The following is a 19,322-nucleotide window of genomic DNA, read 5'->3' as shown; positions in this document are numbered from 1 at the left end:
GGTACCTTTCCTTTATTTAAAAATAAATAAATAAATAAAAATTGCAATTTCTGCTTTTTGCCTTAATTTCACTTTAAATGATTATTTTATTTAAGGGACTCTTGTCAGCAGGTTTTTGCTGGTTTTTACAGACTTCATATGGCGTTTCCCATGCGGTCATCTGTGTGACAGCGTGCGAAACACTGGGGAGGCGATTCTGATCGGCGGCAACGTCACTGCCGGTAAGATCGTTATAGTCAGAGCACTGCGGAGTCACGCTCTCAGATGTCAGAGTGACCCCGCAGAAATACTGTGACAAGCGGTAAAAAGCTCACCACAGGTGAGCAGATGTTGGCTGATGAGAGACTACTACTTCCATCAGGCTACGTCTGCAGCCACTGATAAGTGACAGCAAGCACCGCTGATAGGAGAAGTATGAAAAATTAAAAAAAAACAAAACCTTAAAATAATTACCGTAAGTACTCGCATAAGCGCCGAGATTTTCAGCCCATTTTTTAAGGTCCTTTTTAGGCCTTTCAGCCTTAAAAAATGGGCTCTTAAAAAGTCCCTCTGATGGTTATAAAAATTATGCAAGAGCCACAGCTGCCAGTTGCTGCTTGGTTACAGCGCATGTATGTTAATTCGCTTAAAGCCCCCGTCACACATAGCGATCTCCCTAGCGAGATCGCTGCAGAGTCATAAGTTTTGTGACGCAACAGCGATCTCACCAGCGAGATCGCTGTGTGTGACACTGACCAGCGACCGGCCCCCCTGCCGGTTATCGCTGATCGTCCTGGAATAGCCAGGACATTTTTTTTTGATCGCTGGTCTCCCGCTGGCCAGCACGCATCGTTGCGTGTGACAGGCGGGAGACCAGCGATCAGTGCGCTGGTAACTAAGGTAAACGCAGGGTTTCTAAGCACCGCGCGGTGCTTAGAAACCCGAGGTGTACCTTAGTTACCAGCTAACTGCATCAGCACACTGGTAACTAACGTACACGGCGTCGCTGGTGCTGATCGCTGGTGAAGCTGCCTGTTTGACAGCTCACCAGCAATCATGTAGCGACACACCAGCGATCCTGACAAGTTGATATCGTTGTCGGGATCGCTGGTGAGTCGCTATGTGTGACGGGGCCCTAACGCTCCTACATAAGCTGGTGACAATGTGTGTTTATTTAACTCTTTTCTTACTGGTTTAGTAAAGAGGGCGCATAGCTGACACATCTTCATTACTAAACCTAGGGCTTGGTGTCAGCGAAAGCTGCTGACAACAAGCCCTAATCCCATTACCCTGATGCCACTACAACAGAATGAAAAAGAAGAAGTTGTTAAACCAAGAAATTACATAAAACATTTTTTTTAAAAAATGTTTTATCTAGCTCAAAAAGCATTCATTGATGTACAAAACCGCGGCAAAAATGCAACCAAAACATGCATTTTTGCTGCCAAGAGATGCAAAAAAAACTTGCAGAAATTTCTGCAAGCAAATACTCAACATATGCACGTACCCTAAATGGGACACTGTTGTCGGAATGACATGGGTCCAATTGCTGTGACCATAGACAAAATGGAATATCATTATGATCTCCTGGAGATCTTAAGCAACATGAGAAAATGGCATGTCAATGTCCTAGCACTGCTGCCATTTTATTATACTGATCGTTAAGCCACAACAGGAAACCCCCGCACCGACATTGGTTGCATATACTAACGAAAAATCCACTATTTGAAAATAAAATAGAGAAAACATAGTATAACATGCCTGTTTAAAATGTGACTAAATAAAGTCATTAATCTTAAACCAAGAGAGGTAGGAACATTTTCATGGAACGATCCATGTTTTGTTCTTATTATTTTTTAACAAATCAGCGTTTTGGTCCCATTGTAAAAATATAAAATTTCAAGCAGCCTTGTGTTTTCGATGGCCGACTCATGAGCGAACGCGCTGATAGTTTTATGTACGTAGGAAAGATTAACGCAATGCTCTAACTTGCCCCCAATTGTAAAGGGTTTCTCGGAACCTTCTGCTGATTGTTAAGAAATTCTCTGCTTATGTTTTTATTCTGGCAGTTGTTTGGATTTGGGCAACAGATCAGAAGCATCAGAATGATATCATGCGCTTTCCAATAATTTGTCTTTTGACTGCAGCCTTGATCAAAGCGAAAAGGTATTGTAATGTTAAATTATTTTTGGTAAAGTCGTGTTGGTAACAGGCAAGAGAAAAAATAAAACTCTGATAAAAACAGTTTAATTTAGGAGTACTCTTACATTTCCAGAAAGAAATGCAGTCTGTTCACAAGAGGATTAATTGGCTAATATCTTCAATGTCAGTGCAGGCAATCCCTAAACACTACAGTCATCTGTTTGAAGAAATCCCTGTTCACCACTACAAAAGTAAAAAACCTAAGAGCATGCCAAATGCTGCTAAAAAAAACAGCGCAAAGGATCTTTGCTCAAATAGTCTTATTTGTTTTCAAGTTGGATTTTCAACCTCCTGTTGCCTAAAGCAGGACAGACAAATTAAATTAGTAATGTCAAAAATATCCATATAAATTGCAAGAGACTGGGCAATTATTACTACTCAAATCGGGGGACAAAATGTTCCCAGGATGAAGGAAACAGATCACACATCTGCCGCTTCTACAAAGTGGAAGAATATAACAACTTGTAGTTTGCTGGCTTTACAAATGTTAAGAGAAATACACTGAAACAATAAATGCATATTTTTAAAAGCAAGACAAAAGAAAATGATGCATAACTAAAATAAAAAATTACAGAAACATCTTCACTTCTAAATATAAAGAGAAACATAAAATGTCCTTCATGGACAATATTTCTTTTGCTATTTTACAACTTTAAAAATTGTGATTAAAAAGGGCTTGGTGTTTTCTAAGCAGGACTGTGTCTCTATGGTAACAGACTACAGACAAACCCAGTGTAGTCAGATCCTACACATAGTGAAATCAATTTGCACCTTTTGATAAATTAGTCAGGGCACATTTACACTACAGAGTCTACTTTGGTGTCTGCAAAAACAAAAAAAGAAAAGAATCAGATGAAAGGATAGTTTCTGGAAACAATATGTAAATAACAGCCTCGTAAAGTAAAGTGCAGAGTCACATCTACTTGAACGGATGAGAATAGTACAGGGGGACAGGGTTTAATGGAACGGATAAGGATCTATGAAAGAAAAATGACCGTAACTTGTAAATATTTCCAATAAGGCTAGTTTCACACTAGCATTTATTCGACGCAGTGAACGGCGCCGCTAAGCCCCGCCCCCTGCCGGCTCCCTGCCCGCCCCATCCGGTCATCGCCGCCTACTATTGCACATATCTTTAGCATAGGGTGCACAGATCGTGTGCTAGCCGTGCGCTAGTAGGATTTTGGCGTGCGCTGTGCACTTTTGAAGGTGCGCCCGTGCGTGCCGAACGCAACATGTTGCATTTCGGCGCACCTTCAAAAGTGCGCAGCGCACGCCAAAATCCTACTAGCACACGATCTGCGCACCCTATGCTAAAGATAGGGTGCGCAGATCGCAAGCGTCCATGTGCGATAGTAGGCGGCGATGACCGGATGGGGCGGGAGGGAGTCAGCAGGGGGGCGGGGCTTAGCGGCGCCGTGCGCTGCGCTGAATAAACGCTAGTGTGAAACTAGCCTAAGTTATGTAGGTCCACGTGCATTTTCTTTTTGCAACAGACAGCACATGAATGAGAAATATTACTGTGTGAATAGTCCCCAAGTGGTATGAAACAATTGGAATTTAGTATGACTGCAGGATCAGAATAAGCACGAAGACAAAAAAAAGTTTGCATCGTAGAAGTAGATGTAAAGATAAGCCAATTACTGTCTCAAGTTGGCCAAATGGTGCTTTGGCCAATCGTTTAGCCAACAGCTAACTCAGCCGTCTCTCCCTTACACAGGAGCACGCCTGTGTTTTCTATGAGAAAGCTGCAAATAGACATCTCTGCTCGTGGTTCATCTGCGGGAGAACAAAGCAATTGGACATGCCCGGTTAACATCTCCATACAAGTGTGTCGGCCAAACTAATCAATACTAGCAGATTTTGCAGTTGCACACCCCTTACAATGCAAAACAACTTTAAAAAGGTAAACGCTGCGAATATCACTTACACATACAGTTTTCTGCAGGTTCTCAACCAGTTCAAAATCAGACCATTTACTCCCATTCCTGACAATGCACATTTTCACATTGTTCTGCACATGCAGTTTAAGAGAGCTTGAAAATTTTCTCTCGTTCAGGTATATAAACTTTTTTTTTTTTTTTTACATGATATTTATTTGGCTTCAATTTTATGTCATATTTTGTAAAGTCGTATTTCTTCATCATTCTGTAACAAATATATCACTGCACATAGTAAGCATATGACTGCTGGGTACGGAGGAGGAAGGGTTGTCAGCGCCTCCAATTACTACGGACAAAGCTCTTCTTTAGATTTGTGTATACAGCGATTGAAAAGGCACAGACAATAATAAATAGCCTGTGCACACTGGGACCTCCGGCTTTCTCGGACATCTCGGATCCCAGCTCCCACAGCTGCACAATCATTTTAGAACGTCATTGGAAAGTGGGAGTAGGACCGCCCAGACGATTAAAGCCAATGGGCCGTCCAGAATCAGCTAAACTGGGTTATGCAAGTGAAAATGAACATGCGTGTAACCATTTTAGGTACCTTTCCAAAAAAAAAAAAAAAAAAAAAGGAAATTAAATTGGATATCCATCCTTATAAAACTCTACAGAAGCGATACAATGTAATTACCAAGGTGGGATTCTGCCAGCAGAGAGTTTTCCCTTTTGTCCTTCAAACAGTAACTTGTTTGCTGCCAGAACTGGATTTTTTATTCCTTAAAAATAATGGAAAAAAAACATACATCAAAATATTAGCAATAGTAAACTTCATAATTTTTAAAGGTGTTTTCCAACATATGAAAAAGAATGCGGCCATAGCCAGCAATATAATAATATAAATAATAATCACTTGATTAAATCCCTTGTTGCTCTTGGGCCCATGGTCGCCCTATTGACTGCCTTCCGTTTACCTGGCTTCATTGATGACAACCCGTATACCAAATGTGACTATACCCCTGAGGTCGTCAGATAGGCTGCAGTGGTCATATCAACCATACAGGATGTCTGCCAGATAAAAAGAAGACAGGCAAGGGAACCAGAAATGCAAGGATGGAGCAGCGGTGAAATAAATTGATACGTCTTGATTTGCTATAGGCATATTTTCTTGGAAAATCTGTTAAAATATTTTGTTTAGATACACAAATTTATTTAATGTCTAAATATCTAATATATCAGCTGTGGAAACTGTGGAAAGTGTATTTTTCTTTAAGTTACCAACAGAAATGCAGTTCAGGCCGAAAGTAAAGGTGAACCAACTCAAATGGGGCCTACTAAATAAATTGGATTTTATTAAGGATTAGAAGGTTCAGCCACTCGCTTTATCGAAATGTTCACATTGAGAGAGCAGAACGGTTTATTACTCTGCTCTTTTGTCTGATTCCAGAAATCTCAGACATGGAACTTGTTCAACCAGGAAAAAACGGGGTGAAATCAAGTTTAAGCAAAGCTCATAGTGTGAGCAAAAACTGATGAAGTTTACACAATGCCCTTTTTGAATTAGTTATTTTTCAAAATACAAATGCGATAAGAATTCCTCAGGGTTTTGATGACCTTGCAAAGGCATGAAAATTAGTCATAGTCCTGCAAGGATCACTCAGGTGCTCCGAATGTTTCAAGACTGTAATTAACTGTACTGTAAGAATAAGGGGTTGTTCATACGCTGTGTTTTTGCTGCGGGGCGGCAAAAAAAACTGTAGCAAAGTGAATAGGATTTCTGAAATCTCATGCACAGGTTGCTTTTTTTTTTTTCCCTTTTAGATTTAAACTATCAGGTATTTTTCAGCTCTACGGCTAGTCATTGATTGGGATAAAAACGCGTGTAAAAATCCATAAAAAAAAAAAATGTATTTTTCGCTTTATAAGACGCACCTTAAGTTTTAAGCGAAAAATAGGATAAAAACTTTTTTTTAATAAAATGGTGGTGCGTCTTATAATCCATGCATCTTATTTTATTGCTTACCGGGGGTGCTGGCTGCGGTGAAGCGGGGTCCCAGGGTCGCCGCTGGAGGAGGCAAGGGCGGAGCGTTGCTGCAGGCTGGGATGAGAGGGTATCCGGATCGTGCTGTGCGCCGCTGCGGGTGTTCAGCGCTGCGGGGGGCTCTGCCGACATCATGTGAAAGCCCAGAGCCCCCACAGTTATGGTACATGGTTTCCTATGCAGTGGACTGGACTCCGGGAAAATGGGGGCGGCGCATGCGCAGATGGAAATCTCGGCACCAAGATCTCTGGAGAGGAGATCTCAGCGCTGAGACTCACATGATGTGTAGTATATAATCACACAGAATCCTTTTATCCCTGGCAGATCCCAGTTTTATCTGTACGCAAATTTTTTTTTGTATAATTAGGCAGGATTTACACTGGCTGATTCTCGGGTATGAGCATGCCTATGAAGGCTCATTTCTCCGAAAATAGGCGAGCAATCACCTCATTAAATGAGCAGAATGCTTGGTTTCTGGGTGGTATTTTTAAGCTGTCTTATAATATTCTATGTGCACTTAATAATAGTGTTAATGCATAGAAGTCTAATGGGTCAGCTAAATAAGATATTAATCATCTTATATGTAGCTCGGCCAGTGTAAGCATACCATTACTCAGTCTAGCCTAGCTGGAAAATGACAACTAACAAATTGCCAGTGCAGATCTAAATCTGTTCCCATCTTAAGTGCTGTTACGTCTGAAATATGCTGTTCTAAAACTGGCCAGTAAAAAGTCATGTTTCATTCTGGAAACCTAACTAGTCCCAGTATAGTCAATACGGTCCAACAGTTTTTCTTTAGGTACCACCAAGTCTGTTTTTTTTTTTGTTTTGTATAATGACCGACTGGTACATTGGAAATAACCAATGGAGGTTGTGACCAAAGTCTATGATTGGCCTTGGCAACCAACAGGTTCAAACTCAGTGTTAGTAAAGACTTGCTATGGGATAACCTGAAGGGCCATCAATTTTGCAGCATTTTAGCATCAGCATCACTGTCCCCATTGAGGCTCATAATCTAAATTCAGTATGTGTTTGGAGTGTGGGAGGAAGCCCGAGAACCCGGAGGAAACCCACGCAAACATTCGGAGAACATACAAACTCCTTGCAGACTTGCAGATGTTGTCCTTGGTGGGATTTGAACACATAACCACAGTGCTCCAAAGGCATGGTGCTAACCACGGAGCCTCCGTGCTGCTCTATTAATATTTGTCCTTAAAAATTAATTTACTAATGAAATGTAACTTATAAAGATTTCTAAGTCATCTATTGCAATCTAAATTTAGATTCCAGATGATGAAAACAATTAATCATGGACCATACCACTCAAAGATCCAACTGCGCCAAAGCTTAAAGACTTTCCATCCATGATACTGGCGTCACATTCGATTTCTCCCAGCAGATTCAAATTTGAACCCATCCCAGCATTTGTGAACGGGGAGTCCTACATAAGGAAAAATAATCCAAAAGGGTGATTTCTAGGCAGAGAAAAAAATATAGAACTCAGCATTCAATAGTAAATAATTTACGTTGCTAATATAGTTTAGGTTGGCCAGGTTCCCCAGTCCTCTGCTTGCCGCTACATCACAGTCCTGGCAGCCTCGCTTCCTTTCTTCAGCTTCACGAACTACAGCGGTTCCAGTGTTTGCACGTGACAGGGGTAGTGGGTGTTGGGGACTAGCTGGCGACTATTTCTAAAGCCAAACCAGCCCCCTTCTCTGCCACAGTCCATGCAAAAATAGATAAGTAAGCAGCTAGCTAGCCTCCTTCACACACAGTCTAGTCACGTCCCAACAAAGAAAATCTGTCTTACATTGCGCACAAGAACAACGGCGACAATGTATATTTTCCCCCTGGAAAACCCAGGCACCTGCTATTGTGTATATTACATACTTGCCATTTTCTTGTTTTGTAGGCTACGGTATAATCTGACATGTTGTACAGTACTATATAATCACACATACCTCCAACTCCACCAGAGCAGCAGTAACAGCATCTGTGGCCAGATCACCAGCTTGGAGCTTTTCAATTGCCTGCATAACGAAGAGTTACACACGAGCGTCACAATCAGTAAGACAATGCACTTTATAAAGAGATATGATGAATTATGGAACATTATTTTAGTTGGTCGTACTTCTTATATTATCAATGCTTCAACTTAAGGATATTGTATAAAGTAGGGAGTCAGATGAGTTTACCTTCAAACAAAACACCTTAAGATTCAAAGATAAAGAGGTTTCGGGGGGGGGGGGGGGGGTCACAGACTCTAACCTGGAGTATTAGGGCTCAGAGCTTGATGCCACATTATAACGTGTATACAAGTCAGTATGCGGGTCATTGGAGACCCTACTGTTCTGGCAACAAACCAAATATCAAATTAAAAACTAATCCTGAAAATGAAGAAGAATACTCGTGCTCTGCTGCCCTCGCTGCTTCTTACCTGCAGAGCAGCCACCAGCCTTAGCTAAGAAAAGCAGATGGTTTTCCACAAATTCCAGTAGCTAGGAGCACCGACGTGCAGTGAAAAATTAGAAGACATGCAATAATACATCAGATAATACAACTGTTCTGGGACTTCAATCTCAGAACCTGGAAAAAATCGTAGTTACTTACCGATAACGGTATTTCTCTGATCCCATGACGGCACCACGGAGAGAGGGATCCGCCCTCAGGGACAGGAAACCTACAGATGAAAAAGGCGGTACCTCTCTCCCACATCAGTTGGTTTACAGAGCATTACACAGAACTCTCAGCTGCAACTCAAACTGTTATAAAAAATCCAACATTAATCAAATTAAGCTTAACAAAGGCAACGCGTGGCTAAGTAGTAACAATAACTAACTCACTCTTATGTGCACACCTGTGTGTGTGAAAGGGAGGGGATGTACGGGTGCCGTCATGGGATCAGAGAAATACCGTTATCGGTAAGTAACTACGATTTTCTCTTTCCCCCATGACGGCACCACGGAGAGAATTACAAAGCTTGTACATCTAGGGAGGGACCACCGCCTCCAGAACCCTATTCCCATAGGTGAGATCTGAAGAGGAGGTCAAGTCTAGACGGTAATGTTTGAAAAATGTAGAGGGGGAAGACCAAGTGGCAGCTCTACATATCTGATCTATTGAAGCGCCGGCTTTCTCTGCCCAGGATGATGCCAATGCCCTGGTTGAATGGGCCCTTATGTCCTCTGGGATGGCCGCCCCGCAGGAGGAGTAGGATAAGGTGATGGCTTCTCTTATCCACCTCGCCAGTGTGGACTTCGATGCCTTCTTCCCCTTCCGAGGACCCTGAAAACAGACAAACAGAGCCCTATCCTTCCTAAATTCCCTCGTGGTTGTCAAATATTGGACCAGGCATCTTTTTACATCTAAAGTGTGTAACATCTCTTCTGTTTTGTTTTTGGGATCGGGACAAAAAGAGGGTAGGGAGATTTCCTGAGTCCCATGAAAGTGTGACGACACTTTGGGGAGATACGCTGGATCAGTTCTAAGAATTACCCTATCATCCAGGATTTGCGTGAAGGGTGAGTGGGCCGACAAAGCTTGTATGTCACTAACGCGGCGGGCAGAAGTTAAGGCCACTAGGATGGAGGTCTTAAGTGACAATATTTTTAAGGGAATTTCCATTAGGGGTTCGAAGGGAGGTTTGGTTAGAGCATTTAGCACTAGGTTTAGATCCCAGATGGGGTGGTATGTAGAGAGATCGGTCTAGATCTACTTGAGGCTCTAATGAATCTCTTAACCCATCTATTTTTGGCTAGATCGTGGTTATACAAAGCTCCCAAGGCCGCCACCTGTACTTTTAAGGTGCTGGTAGCTAACCCCTTCTCCAACCCCCTTTGTAGGAATTCCAGAATTTTATCTACAGGGATTTCGCCCGTTGGGTCGGAACCTGACACTGATATGAATTTCTTCCACACCTTGCCATATGCTTAGGTGGTTACTGACTTTCTACTCTGTAGTAGCGTGGTTACCAAGTTTGATGAGAAGCCCCTGATGCTTAGGAGCTCCCTCTCAAAAGCCAAGCTGTCAAGTGTAGGTTTTTTACGTGCGGGTGATAAACTGGACCCTGGCATAACAGGTCTGGATTTTCTGGTAGAACCCAGGGGTCTGTCACGGACATCCTTCTCAGCCAGAACCAAATTCTACGTGGCCAGAAGGGCGCTATTACCACTACTGTTGCCTTGTCCTCCCGTATTTTCCTCAGTACTAAGGGAATGAGAGATATTGGGGGGAAGGCGTAGGCCAGATGATAATCCCAGGGTATCGTGAAGGCATCTAGGGCTACTGGGCCCCCCCGGGGATCGATTGAGCAGAAGGTCTCCAGCTTCCGATTCTGACTGTTAGCAAATAAGTCTCTCTCTGGTTGACTCCAGAGTTTCACGATCTGGTTGAAGACTAAACAGCTTAGTTCCCACTCCCCCTGTTTTAGACGTGTCCTGCTTAAAAAGTCTGCCGTTCGATTTTCTGAACCTTTTATGTGCAGGGCTGTCAGGGATTCTAGATTGTGTTCTGCCAGGTGGAAGATGGACTTTGTTAACTCCATTAGTGGTCGAGACCTGGTACCCCCTGGTGGTTTAGGTATGCTACCACTACCTGGTTGTCCGAGAAGACTCTCACGTGATGGGAACGTAGTGAATCTAGAAAATAAACGAGGGCTAGTTTCACTGCCAGCAGCTCTTTCATATTGGAGGAAGCGTACTCTCTTCCCTGATCCCAGGACCCCTGTGCCACCTGGTTGCCTAGATGTGCGCCCCACCCCCAAGGACTTGCGTCCGTGGTTAGGATCTTTGTTGTAGGCAATGCCCAAGGAACCCCCTTGGCTAGGTTGGCTGGAGCTGTCCACCATGTTAAGGAATGCCTTGTTTCTGGCGAGATATTTAACTGCGTGTCTAAATTTCCGTGTAGGGAAAAGTCTGCATCTAATATTTCCCACTGCAAGCCCCGAGTATGGCTCTGGGCCCATTGGACGGCTGGCATGCAGGCTGTCATAGACCCCAACAGTGACATGCCTTTCCTCAGGGTGGTGCTCGGGGACGCTATCATTTGAGATGTCATTTGCGTCATTTTTTGAACCTTTGCCTTCGAAAGGTAACATTTCTGCTCGATTGAGTCCAGTGTGATTCCCAAATACTCTTGCACCTGACTTGGTATGAGTCTGGACTTGGGCAAGTTCAGCATCCACCCTAGGCTCTGTACTGACTTCATGACCAGGTCCAACTGCTGTTTGCAATGGTGAAAGGTGACCCCTATTATTAATAGATCGTCCAGGTACGGGACTATCAGAACGTTTTGCTCTCTTATGTGGGCCATTACCTCTGACATTACCTTCGTAAATACCCTTGGAGCAATGGCTAGGCCGAAGGGGAGGGCTCTGAACTGAAAATGTTTTAACCCCCATTGAATCATCACCGCTACTCTGAGGTATTTCCTGTGATCCCTGTGAATAGGCACATGATAATATGCGTCCCTCAAGTCTAATACGGCCATAAAGCAAGCTGGGGGAAGCATTTTTATACAGGATTTTATCGTCTCCATTTTGAAGTGCTGCACTTCTAGATATTTGTTCAGCTTTTTGAGATCTATAATCACCCTGCACGAACCGTCTGGTTTCTTGCGAAGAAAAAGGAGAGTAGGGGACTTCTTGCAATACATTTTTCTCTCTTAGGATCGCTATTTCCTGTTGTAGGGCCAGATGCTCTTGTGGTGTCCTTTGAGGGGTTATCACGAAGGAGTCATTTGGTTGGGAAATGAATGTTAGCCTCAGGCCTTCCTTTACTATGTCTAGTATCCAAGAACTTGTGAATATCTTTTCCCAGGCCTGGAGAAAGCAGGATAGTCTTCCCCCGACCTGGGGAGTACCTTCATTGTGGCTTTTTGTTGTCGGGGGGGGGTTTGTTAAACAAAGCCCTTATTTTTATTTCTCCTATCCTCCCATCCTTCTTTGTTCCCTCTTGGGGGCTTTCGTCGCATGAACCTTCTGTTCCGAAAAGGCGGTTTGTATGCCTGACTGGGGAACCCGGGGAAAGATTTCTTCTTGTCCCCTGCCTTTTCCAGTTTTCCAGGATGTCGTCTAGTGTTTGCGCACAATTTGGTCTTTGTCTGTAAGTCTCCCGGCCAGCATTTCAGCCATAAGGCGCGTCTTGCGGAATTTGAGAAGGCGGCTGTTCTGGCTGCCAGCCTGGTTGAGTCTACTAATGCATCCGCCAGGAAGGCTGCTGCCCCCCTCATCACCGAAACTGACCTCTGCATTGTATCTCTTGGGACTCTCCCCTTTATTTGTGACTCTAAGTGATCTAGCCAGACCATTAGGGCGCGCGCCGTGCACATGGCTGCTATGGCTGGCTTTAGCCCCCCTGCTGCCGACTCCCACGTATTTTTTAGAAAGGCTTCTGCTTTTTTGTCCATTGGGTCCCTCAGGGTTCCCATGTCCTCGAAGGGCAGGGCAAATTTTTTAGAAGCTTTTGCAATTGCCACGTCTAATTTAGGAGTTTTACTCCATGAGGAGCAGGCCGGGTCGTCGAAGGGGTATTTCCTCTTGGGTGTCAAGAGGACTTTTTTGTCAGGTTTTTTCCATTCCCGATTAATTAGGGAATGGATTTTCTCATTGACAGTAAAAGCTCTCTGTTTTTTTTGTTCCAGCCCACCAAACATCAGATCCTGGGCTGCATTCTTAGGCCGTTCATCTACTAACCCCATCGTTGTCCTCACCGCTTTTACTAGGGTGTCCGTTTTCTCGATGGGGAAGCAGCTACGTCCCCCTTCTGAGGATGATGATGATGATTGGGAGGAGGATGAGTTACTTGAGTCCGACAGTTCGCTTTCTGACTCGCTAACACTGGACTCTGGCGACCTACGCCTGGACCTACGTTTATTTTTTGAGGATCTAGCGCCCTTAAGGGCGTTTTCGACCTGGGTCCTTATCAGGGTTTTGAGATCTGAAGCAAATCTCGGGGATTCCTCCTGAATTGTTTGCTCTATGCATGCCGCACAAAGCTTTTTCTCCCATATAGGGGGTAGCTCCTCCGTGCATATGGCACATATCATGCGCTTAGATTTAGTCGTGCATTTACGCCCCTAAAAACAGAAATTAACAACCGCATATTAGCGAGCGGGAATTCACGGAGATCACTCACCCTCCTTATGGAACGAGAGGTACAGTCTCAGGCGTAGGGATTATTTCCACTGCTGAGTCCACGTCTGGCTGTGCCGCCATGGTGGAACTCTGGCTGTGCCGCGATCCTGTGTGACTGTCGCTGCTGCGCTGCTGGGAAGAGTTGCGCTGGCGCTGTGAATGTTGGCGCTGTTCCTGCGTTTGCCGCGGCCCCTGCTTCGGGGAACGCCGAGTCTCCTTTTGCTTTCCGCTCATGGCGACGCTCCTTACCCCTTAATGGGGTTTTTTTTTTTTTAAATGTGAGCGGTACTTTATTTTTTGCGCCGCCTCTCCCAGCGTTCCCCCACCCCGGAAGTGGCTGCCCGCGCATGCGCGCTGCGGCCTCCCAGTGGTGCACTGCGGCCCCATCTATTTTGGCGCTTGTAACGGCGTGCGCGCGTCTGCGCCCGGCCGTACCTTGCGCCTCATGGTAGCCACCGCTATCTTCGGGTCGCTTGGGCCTGTCCCCCCATCGTCTGCGCCGCTCCAGCGCTGTAAGTAAAGCTGGTGGCCGCCGCCACCCCTGCCTGCTTTCTGGAGGTCACCACCGCCTCCCTTGTATGGCTGGCCCCGACCTGTGCTCCCGGTGACCGCCGCCACCTGCACGTGCCGCCTTGCGGTTCAGCGGGCCTCCGTAGTGACCGCCGTCACTATACTGCAGGAGGCAGACTTCCACAGCTTCTTCACTGCCTCTCCCCACTCACCCTAAAGGCCCGCCGACCCCAGTGGTGGTGCTTCGGGGGGAGCCTGTTCGAGGCCTCGACCCAGCCGAGGCAGGGAGCCCCGCTGCCTATCACCGGACTGGATCGGTCCACGGAATCCTACGACGACTTGTCAGGTATGCTGTAGGTTCCCCGTCAGGGACAGGAAACCAACTCATGTGGGAGAGAGGTACCGCCTTTTTCATCTGTAGGTTTCCTGTCCCTGAGGGTGGATCCCTCTCTCCGTGGTGCCGTCATGGGGGAAAGAGAAATACTGGTCATAAAAAGAATGGACACCTATCTTCACCTTTGAATGGGTTTTCAGAAAACTCTTATCCCGAGGCTAGTGTGTTTAATGAGAAAAAAAAACCACCAACATGTTCTTTACTCCCCCTCCCCAGGTCCATCTCAGAGTTCTCCGCTACTCCTGATGTCTGTTATCGTCTGCAGCACGAACATCACGTCAACAGTACTGCAGACAATTAGCAAGTTTGGCGGCTTGTGTAGTCTCCTCAGGGAAAGCCGCCGAGCTCACTGATCAGTTGCAGCGCTTTTGACGAGATGTCAGTGCCACAGACAATAAGAGGCACCTGAAAAAGCGGCGGAAAGGAGGCATTGGTCCCGGGGAGTGAGAGTTCAGACACTTTGTTTGGGGACAGGGGTTTTCTCAAAACGTCTTTAAGGCTTATCTGAGTGAGAATTGACCCACACATGTCTCCTATATTGCAGCAATGTACAAGACATGCAAATTGTTAGGACACAAAAATGTAATCAACAGGAGCATCAGGTATTTCCCAACCACTTTCCCCTGTACTGACTCAATTTAACAGAGCAGATTCATAAGGCCTCCAAATGAACCATTATATGGTTAAAAATGTCTTTTGAAACTGTGCGATCTATTGGGAAAAATTATATACATATATTAAAAGGGAACTGCATTTTCAACTAATTTAGCATAAATCAAATATCTATATTGCAAGTGAAACTTTTTTGCAATAGATCTTATCAGAGTTCAGCTTCCTTCTCCACTTCAGAGGCACTTCTTCACCTTCCCGGCCTTATGAATTTATCACCCACTCTGTGTTGGGTTACACCTCCTACGCCAGATTAATCCACCTCTCTCCTCGCTATTCCTCCGCTTCTCTCCTCTGCAATTTCAACTGCAGAAAATTAGCTTCCAATTCCCCAACTAAGCCAGTTCAAACGTCTAACACAGACTTACAAGGTCGTCCATACTGATCCATACTTTTCTAATCTACCGATATCTTCCCACACGTAACCTCAGGTTCTCTCAAGACCTCCTTCTCTCCGCCACTTTCATACGTTCCTCACCCAATTGCCTCCAAAACATTTCCCTGGTATACGCCATCCTATGCAATGTTGTGCACCAACACGTCCGATTTTACACCCAGAACTGGAAAACCCAACTTTTCAAGACAGCTTACAGCCTGCAATGACCCCACTGTCACCTCTCCACCACCGGAGCTTACGCAACCACCTAACCTACAGTCTCTTTCCCTATTACCATGTAGAATTGGAGCCCCTGAGGGCAAGGCCCTCTCCGTCTCTCTATCAGTCTGTAATTGTTGGTTTGTTCTTTGAATACAACCATGGAATCAATGGCACTTTAAAAGTAAACCAGTTATTTACAATGGAGAAGTATGTTGCACAGAGCAGTGAGGGGCGGTGAGGAAACAGTCAGAAAGACACAGAAATAGAACTAATCAGCTTTCCTTCTGATAAGTCTTTTACATCACCCCAGAGATGGATTCACATCTACACAGCTTGGTACTGCTGTATAATTTCCTCCATGCTGCTGCTTCTTTCTGTGTGTCAATTAAAGATTGATGAGCAAGAATCAGTCTCTGTGTGCTGTGCAAAGTAAAGGTCATAGGAGCTAGCGTCCTTCCACCAGCTCAGAATCAAATGCAAATTAAGAGAGCTTCCAGAGGGAAAACTGATGTATAAAAAAAAAAAAAAAAAAGGATCAAGTAATAGAATGGCCAGAAGAAGTGTTATTTCTTGCACGCACACACACACACACACACACACACACACACACACACACACACACACAAAATCTTATTCTGAAAAGCAAACTTGCAAATACAGTTACCCTCTAAAGGGGTTGTTTCATCTTCCTAAATGGGTAATATTGCAAAATGCTTGTAAAAACAAGCGATTTTGTAAATAACCTCTTATTAAATAAACTGACCATCACTGCAATCTATAGGAGATGGTCAATCAGTTGCGCAAGAGGCTGGGGAGCGGTACGCTTCTGAAGATAGGATAGGAAATATATATTTAATAATTATCTTCAAAAGCGTACCGCTCCCCAGCCTCTTGCGCAACTGATATAAATATATATTTATTACACACATCAAACCATAAAGGAAAAAAGAAAAGCATAAACTATTTATTCCTGAATACGAATATCACATTTGGGAAACATTTGGACAAGGCCGTTTTCCACGCACGACTTCAGATTAATAGACGTCTGGCATGTTAACAGCTTGATTTTTGAGCTGTGATTCATCTTAAAGTGATCACAAAATTGGTAAGGATGTGGGTGAAGAATGCCACTGCACGAAGGTCAAGCGCCTCACACATGAGTAGGAACAGGAAATATTGCCTTAACAAAAAAACGACCAGTCTAGTAAAAAGCGATAACTCCTTACAAAATCCTTCCCTAGCTCCAAATAAATATTCTCCCGAACGTCTCCGTTGCCATATCTGTCTCCTCATTTGCCAAGCTTACACTTTAGCTGGATTTTGAAACAAGGGAGAAAGTCAGACACTGCGCCGCTCACACACACACCAGCAGTAATAATTCCCCCTAAAATTACATTTCAGACCATGTGCTTTCGGTATTCAGCTCCAATGAAAGGATGCATTTTTTTCCTGAGCCAAGTAAGACTAATGAAAATACAGGTTATGTAATAAAGATGCTGATGTCAGACAACGACTCCACAAGAAAGTGGCCTTGGCTGGTGCAGTGAAAGGTTCATTCCTTTCAGAGATGGAAGCACATACTTTTCCGGTGTGTAACACGCTGGCATGTGTGTGCAATCTGAATTACAAGGAGTAAGTAAATTACACACATATATGGAAAAAAGTATGCATTCTTACACATGACAACCTTATTTCCTCTTCTGTTGTGAAAAAAAAATAAAACAAAAGCAAAAAGAAAGAGCAAATGAATGTAAGGTTTGCATGCAGGTAGAAAAAAAAAAAAATGGTCAACTGCCACAAATAAGAACCATTTGGACCACCTAGGCAGATGTCCTCGAGTTTCTTGGAAACTTGGGAAAACATTCGCTTTAGGCAGTTTTGACAAAGACCCCCTGAACCATGTAGTGAATATAAAATGAGGAAATAATTCCCCCATGCATCTATACTGCACCTGAAGTCAAGACAAGTTGACAGAAGCAAAATAAGATTTATATAAGATATTTGTGAGAAAATCTGACTGCACAAGGAATACTATTAAAGGGGTCACTTTCTGGAAAGCGGTCCCCAAACGCAATAAAATACCTAAAATAACAGAGGAGGTACTCACCCCCCAGGTTACCGCTGGCGGCCCTCCGCTACTTATGTCTCAGTGTGTTGGCTACAGCGGTGACGTCCCGTCACCAGCACATATCACCATCCAGTCACTTAGCTCAGAAGCTGTACCGAAGTAAACAGCATGAGTCGCCCAGCTCAGTGACCCACACCAGAGGTGACGTGCACCATCGTCACTGCTGCATCCTATACACCGAAACCTGAGCAGCTACGGAAAGCTGTCACAGGATCGGGGAGGGCAAGTAGCTGCCTTGTTAGTTATTTCAGAGCATTTGAAATCCAATTTGCTGAAAGTGGGAAACTCCTTTAAGAAATTGTCTATTATTTCTAAACAATATGCCAATAGCCGGAAACCATGCCAAACAACAACGTAACTGCTGCAGACAATCCCTGGCTTAAGCCATGATGCGTGCATGTATGTCACGAGACTACTGAGGAGTGTTAGGCAGCAGCTATTAGTTCAGATGTTTGTGCTGCAGTTACTGCAAGGACATAAACAAGGACTAACAGGGACCACCAGAGTCATGACCCTACAGCAGCAAAGAACTGAACAGGTGATTATCAATTATTATTTTTACATATTTACTGAAGCCCCCTTCAATTTTTGTGACGTTTCCCACCAACAGGCTGTGCAAGGAAAGGCAGAGGCCACATTCACTTGGATCAGCGTGGACAGCAATTCCCTCCTCCGTAAAAAATAAATATAATTCAGGCATTGGATTCTAAGCAAGGAAAAAGTGATGGCATGTCTCAGCAATATGCAATCAGTGAAAAAACAGCCAAATGTGCCCCTAACAAAAAAAGATAAAGCTTTCCCCATACTGACATCTTACTAGGAGAAGACAACAATGCAATCCTACCTTCTTACATGCTCGTTTGCAGACATGTTTATATTCCTTGGCTTTGGATTCAGAGTGATATCCAGCACCTTCAAATTAGCAAAAAAAAAAAAAAGACAACAAAAATAGGTCAAAGTATTTATGAATGGTCTGTCACTGTAGCATTTCAATATATCTACATGTTCACACTTGTGTCTTTGTTCTTGCTCAAAACAGAGACATGGCAGCTATGAGAACTGCGTTTCCAAATGGAGCCCAAAGACTTTACTATTGTTGTAAAAGAATGAAAAAAAAAAAAAATACCAGATAGAAAGATAATGATACTGGTCAACTGGTGGGGGACAATGATTGAGAAAACGCTGCCCCCAGCACCACGAATGACTATAGCTAGACTGAAGGAATTATACATGTCAATCACGACATTGCGGTGCATGGATTGCCACTTACCTGCATGAACAAGCACAAACCCAGCTCGCTTTCCCTTCTGGATTTTACTCGAGTCTACTTCTTTGGTTGAGTCTGTCTCTTTATTACTAAAAACCGGAGATGATTTAGAAGGCAATGGTTCTGATGTGTTTACAGCCTTCTCCATAATGGCCCCACAAGATTCGCATTGTTGTCCTGGAAAGAAAAATACCCAAAACTAAGAGTTAGAATAGTAAATTATTTACCACAAACAACAAAGGTCTAAGGTCCTGATTGACATTTATCATGCCAGTCCTGATAGAGTAAGAGGCACCGAATTCAATAACAGACGTGAACCGATAATACATATAGCATATCTTTTGGCTCACATACGCCACCGCAAATATGTACTTCAGTCATTTCTGGATTACATTTCTGTCATCATTTATGCCATTTTTGTGGCATTAATTATGATGAATTTGTCAGCACCCCCTCCCAACTAATCTCCGTCCACTTTATAAAAAAATAAATAAAATTGTGACTAGTACAAAATGCAAA

The 19,322-nt window shown here is 43.9% G+C and overlaps 1 protein-coding gene across 4 annotated transcripts in view; it reads right to left on the bottom strand.

Annotated features, from left to right (window-relative positions):
• The window catches only part of TASP1 (taspase 1), a 260,025-nt gene that overhangs the window by 173,525 nt on the left and 67,178 nt on the right, over positions 1 to 19,322 (bottom strand). For 3 of the 4 annotated variants that reach the window (XM_073553817.1, XM_073553816.1, XM_073553818.1), the window contains 5 exons: positions 18,807 to 18,980; positions 18,381 to 18,448; positions 8,067 to 8,135; positions 7,426 to 7,546; positions 4,759 to 4,843 (listed from right to left, as the gene is read on the bottom strand). In XM_073553817.1, the coding sequence (XP_073409918.1) occupies positions 4,759 to 4,843; positions 7,426 to 7,546; positions 8,067 to 8,135; positions 18,381 to 18,448; positions 18,807 to 18,951 (488 nt within the window). In that variant the 5' untranslated portion in view covers positions 18,952 to 18,980. Of the gene's footprint in view, positions 1 to 4,758; positions 4,844 to 7,425; positions 7,547 to 8,066; positions 8,136 to 18,380; positions 18,449 to 18,806; positions 18,981 to 19,322 lie in introns of those variants that run through there. The other variant, XR_012222020.1, reaches the window with a different exon arrangement.

Source organism: Dendrobates tinctorius, unplaced genomic scaffold (genome assembly GCF_039654945.1).
Source record: "Dendrobates tinctorius isolate UK_male_01 unplaced genomic scaffold, ASM3965494v1 ptg000203l, whole genome shotgun sequence".
Lineage (NCBI taxonomy): Eukaryota > Metazoa > Chordata > Amphibia > Anura > Dendrobatidae > Dendrobates > Dendrobates tinctorius.
Note: the sequence above shows the minus strand (reverse complement) of the source record. Positions and strands in the feature narration are given on the sequence as shown.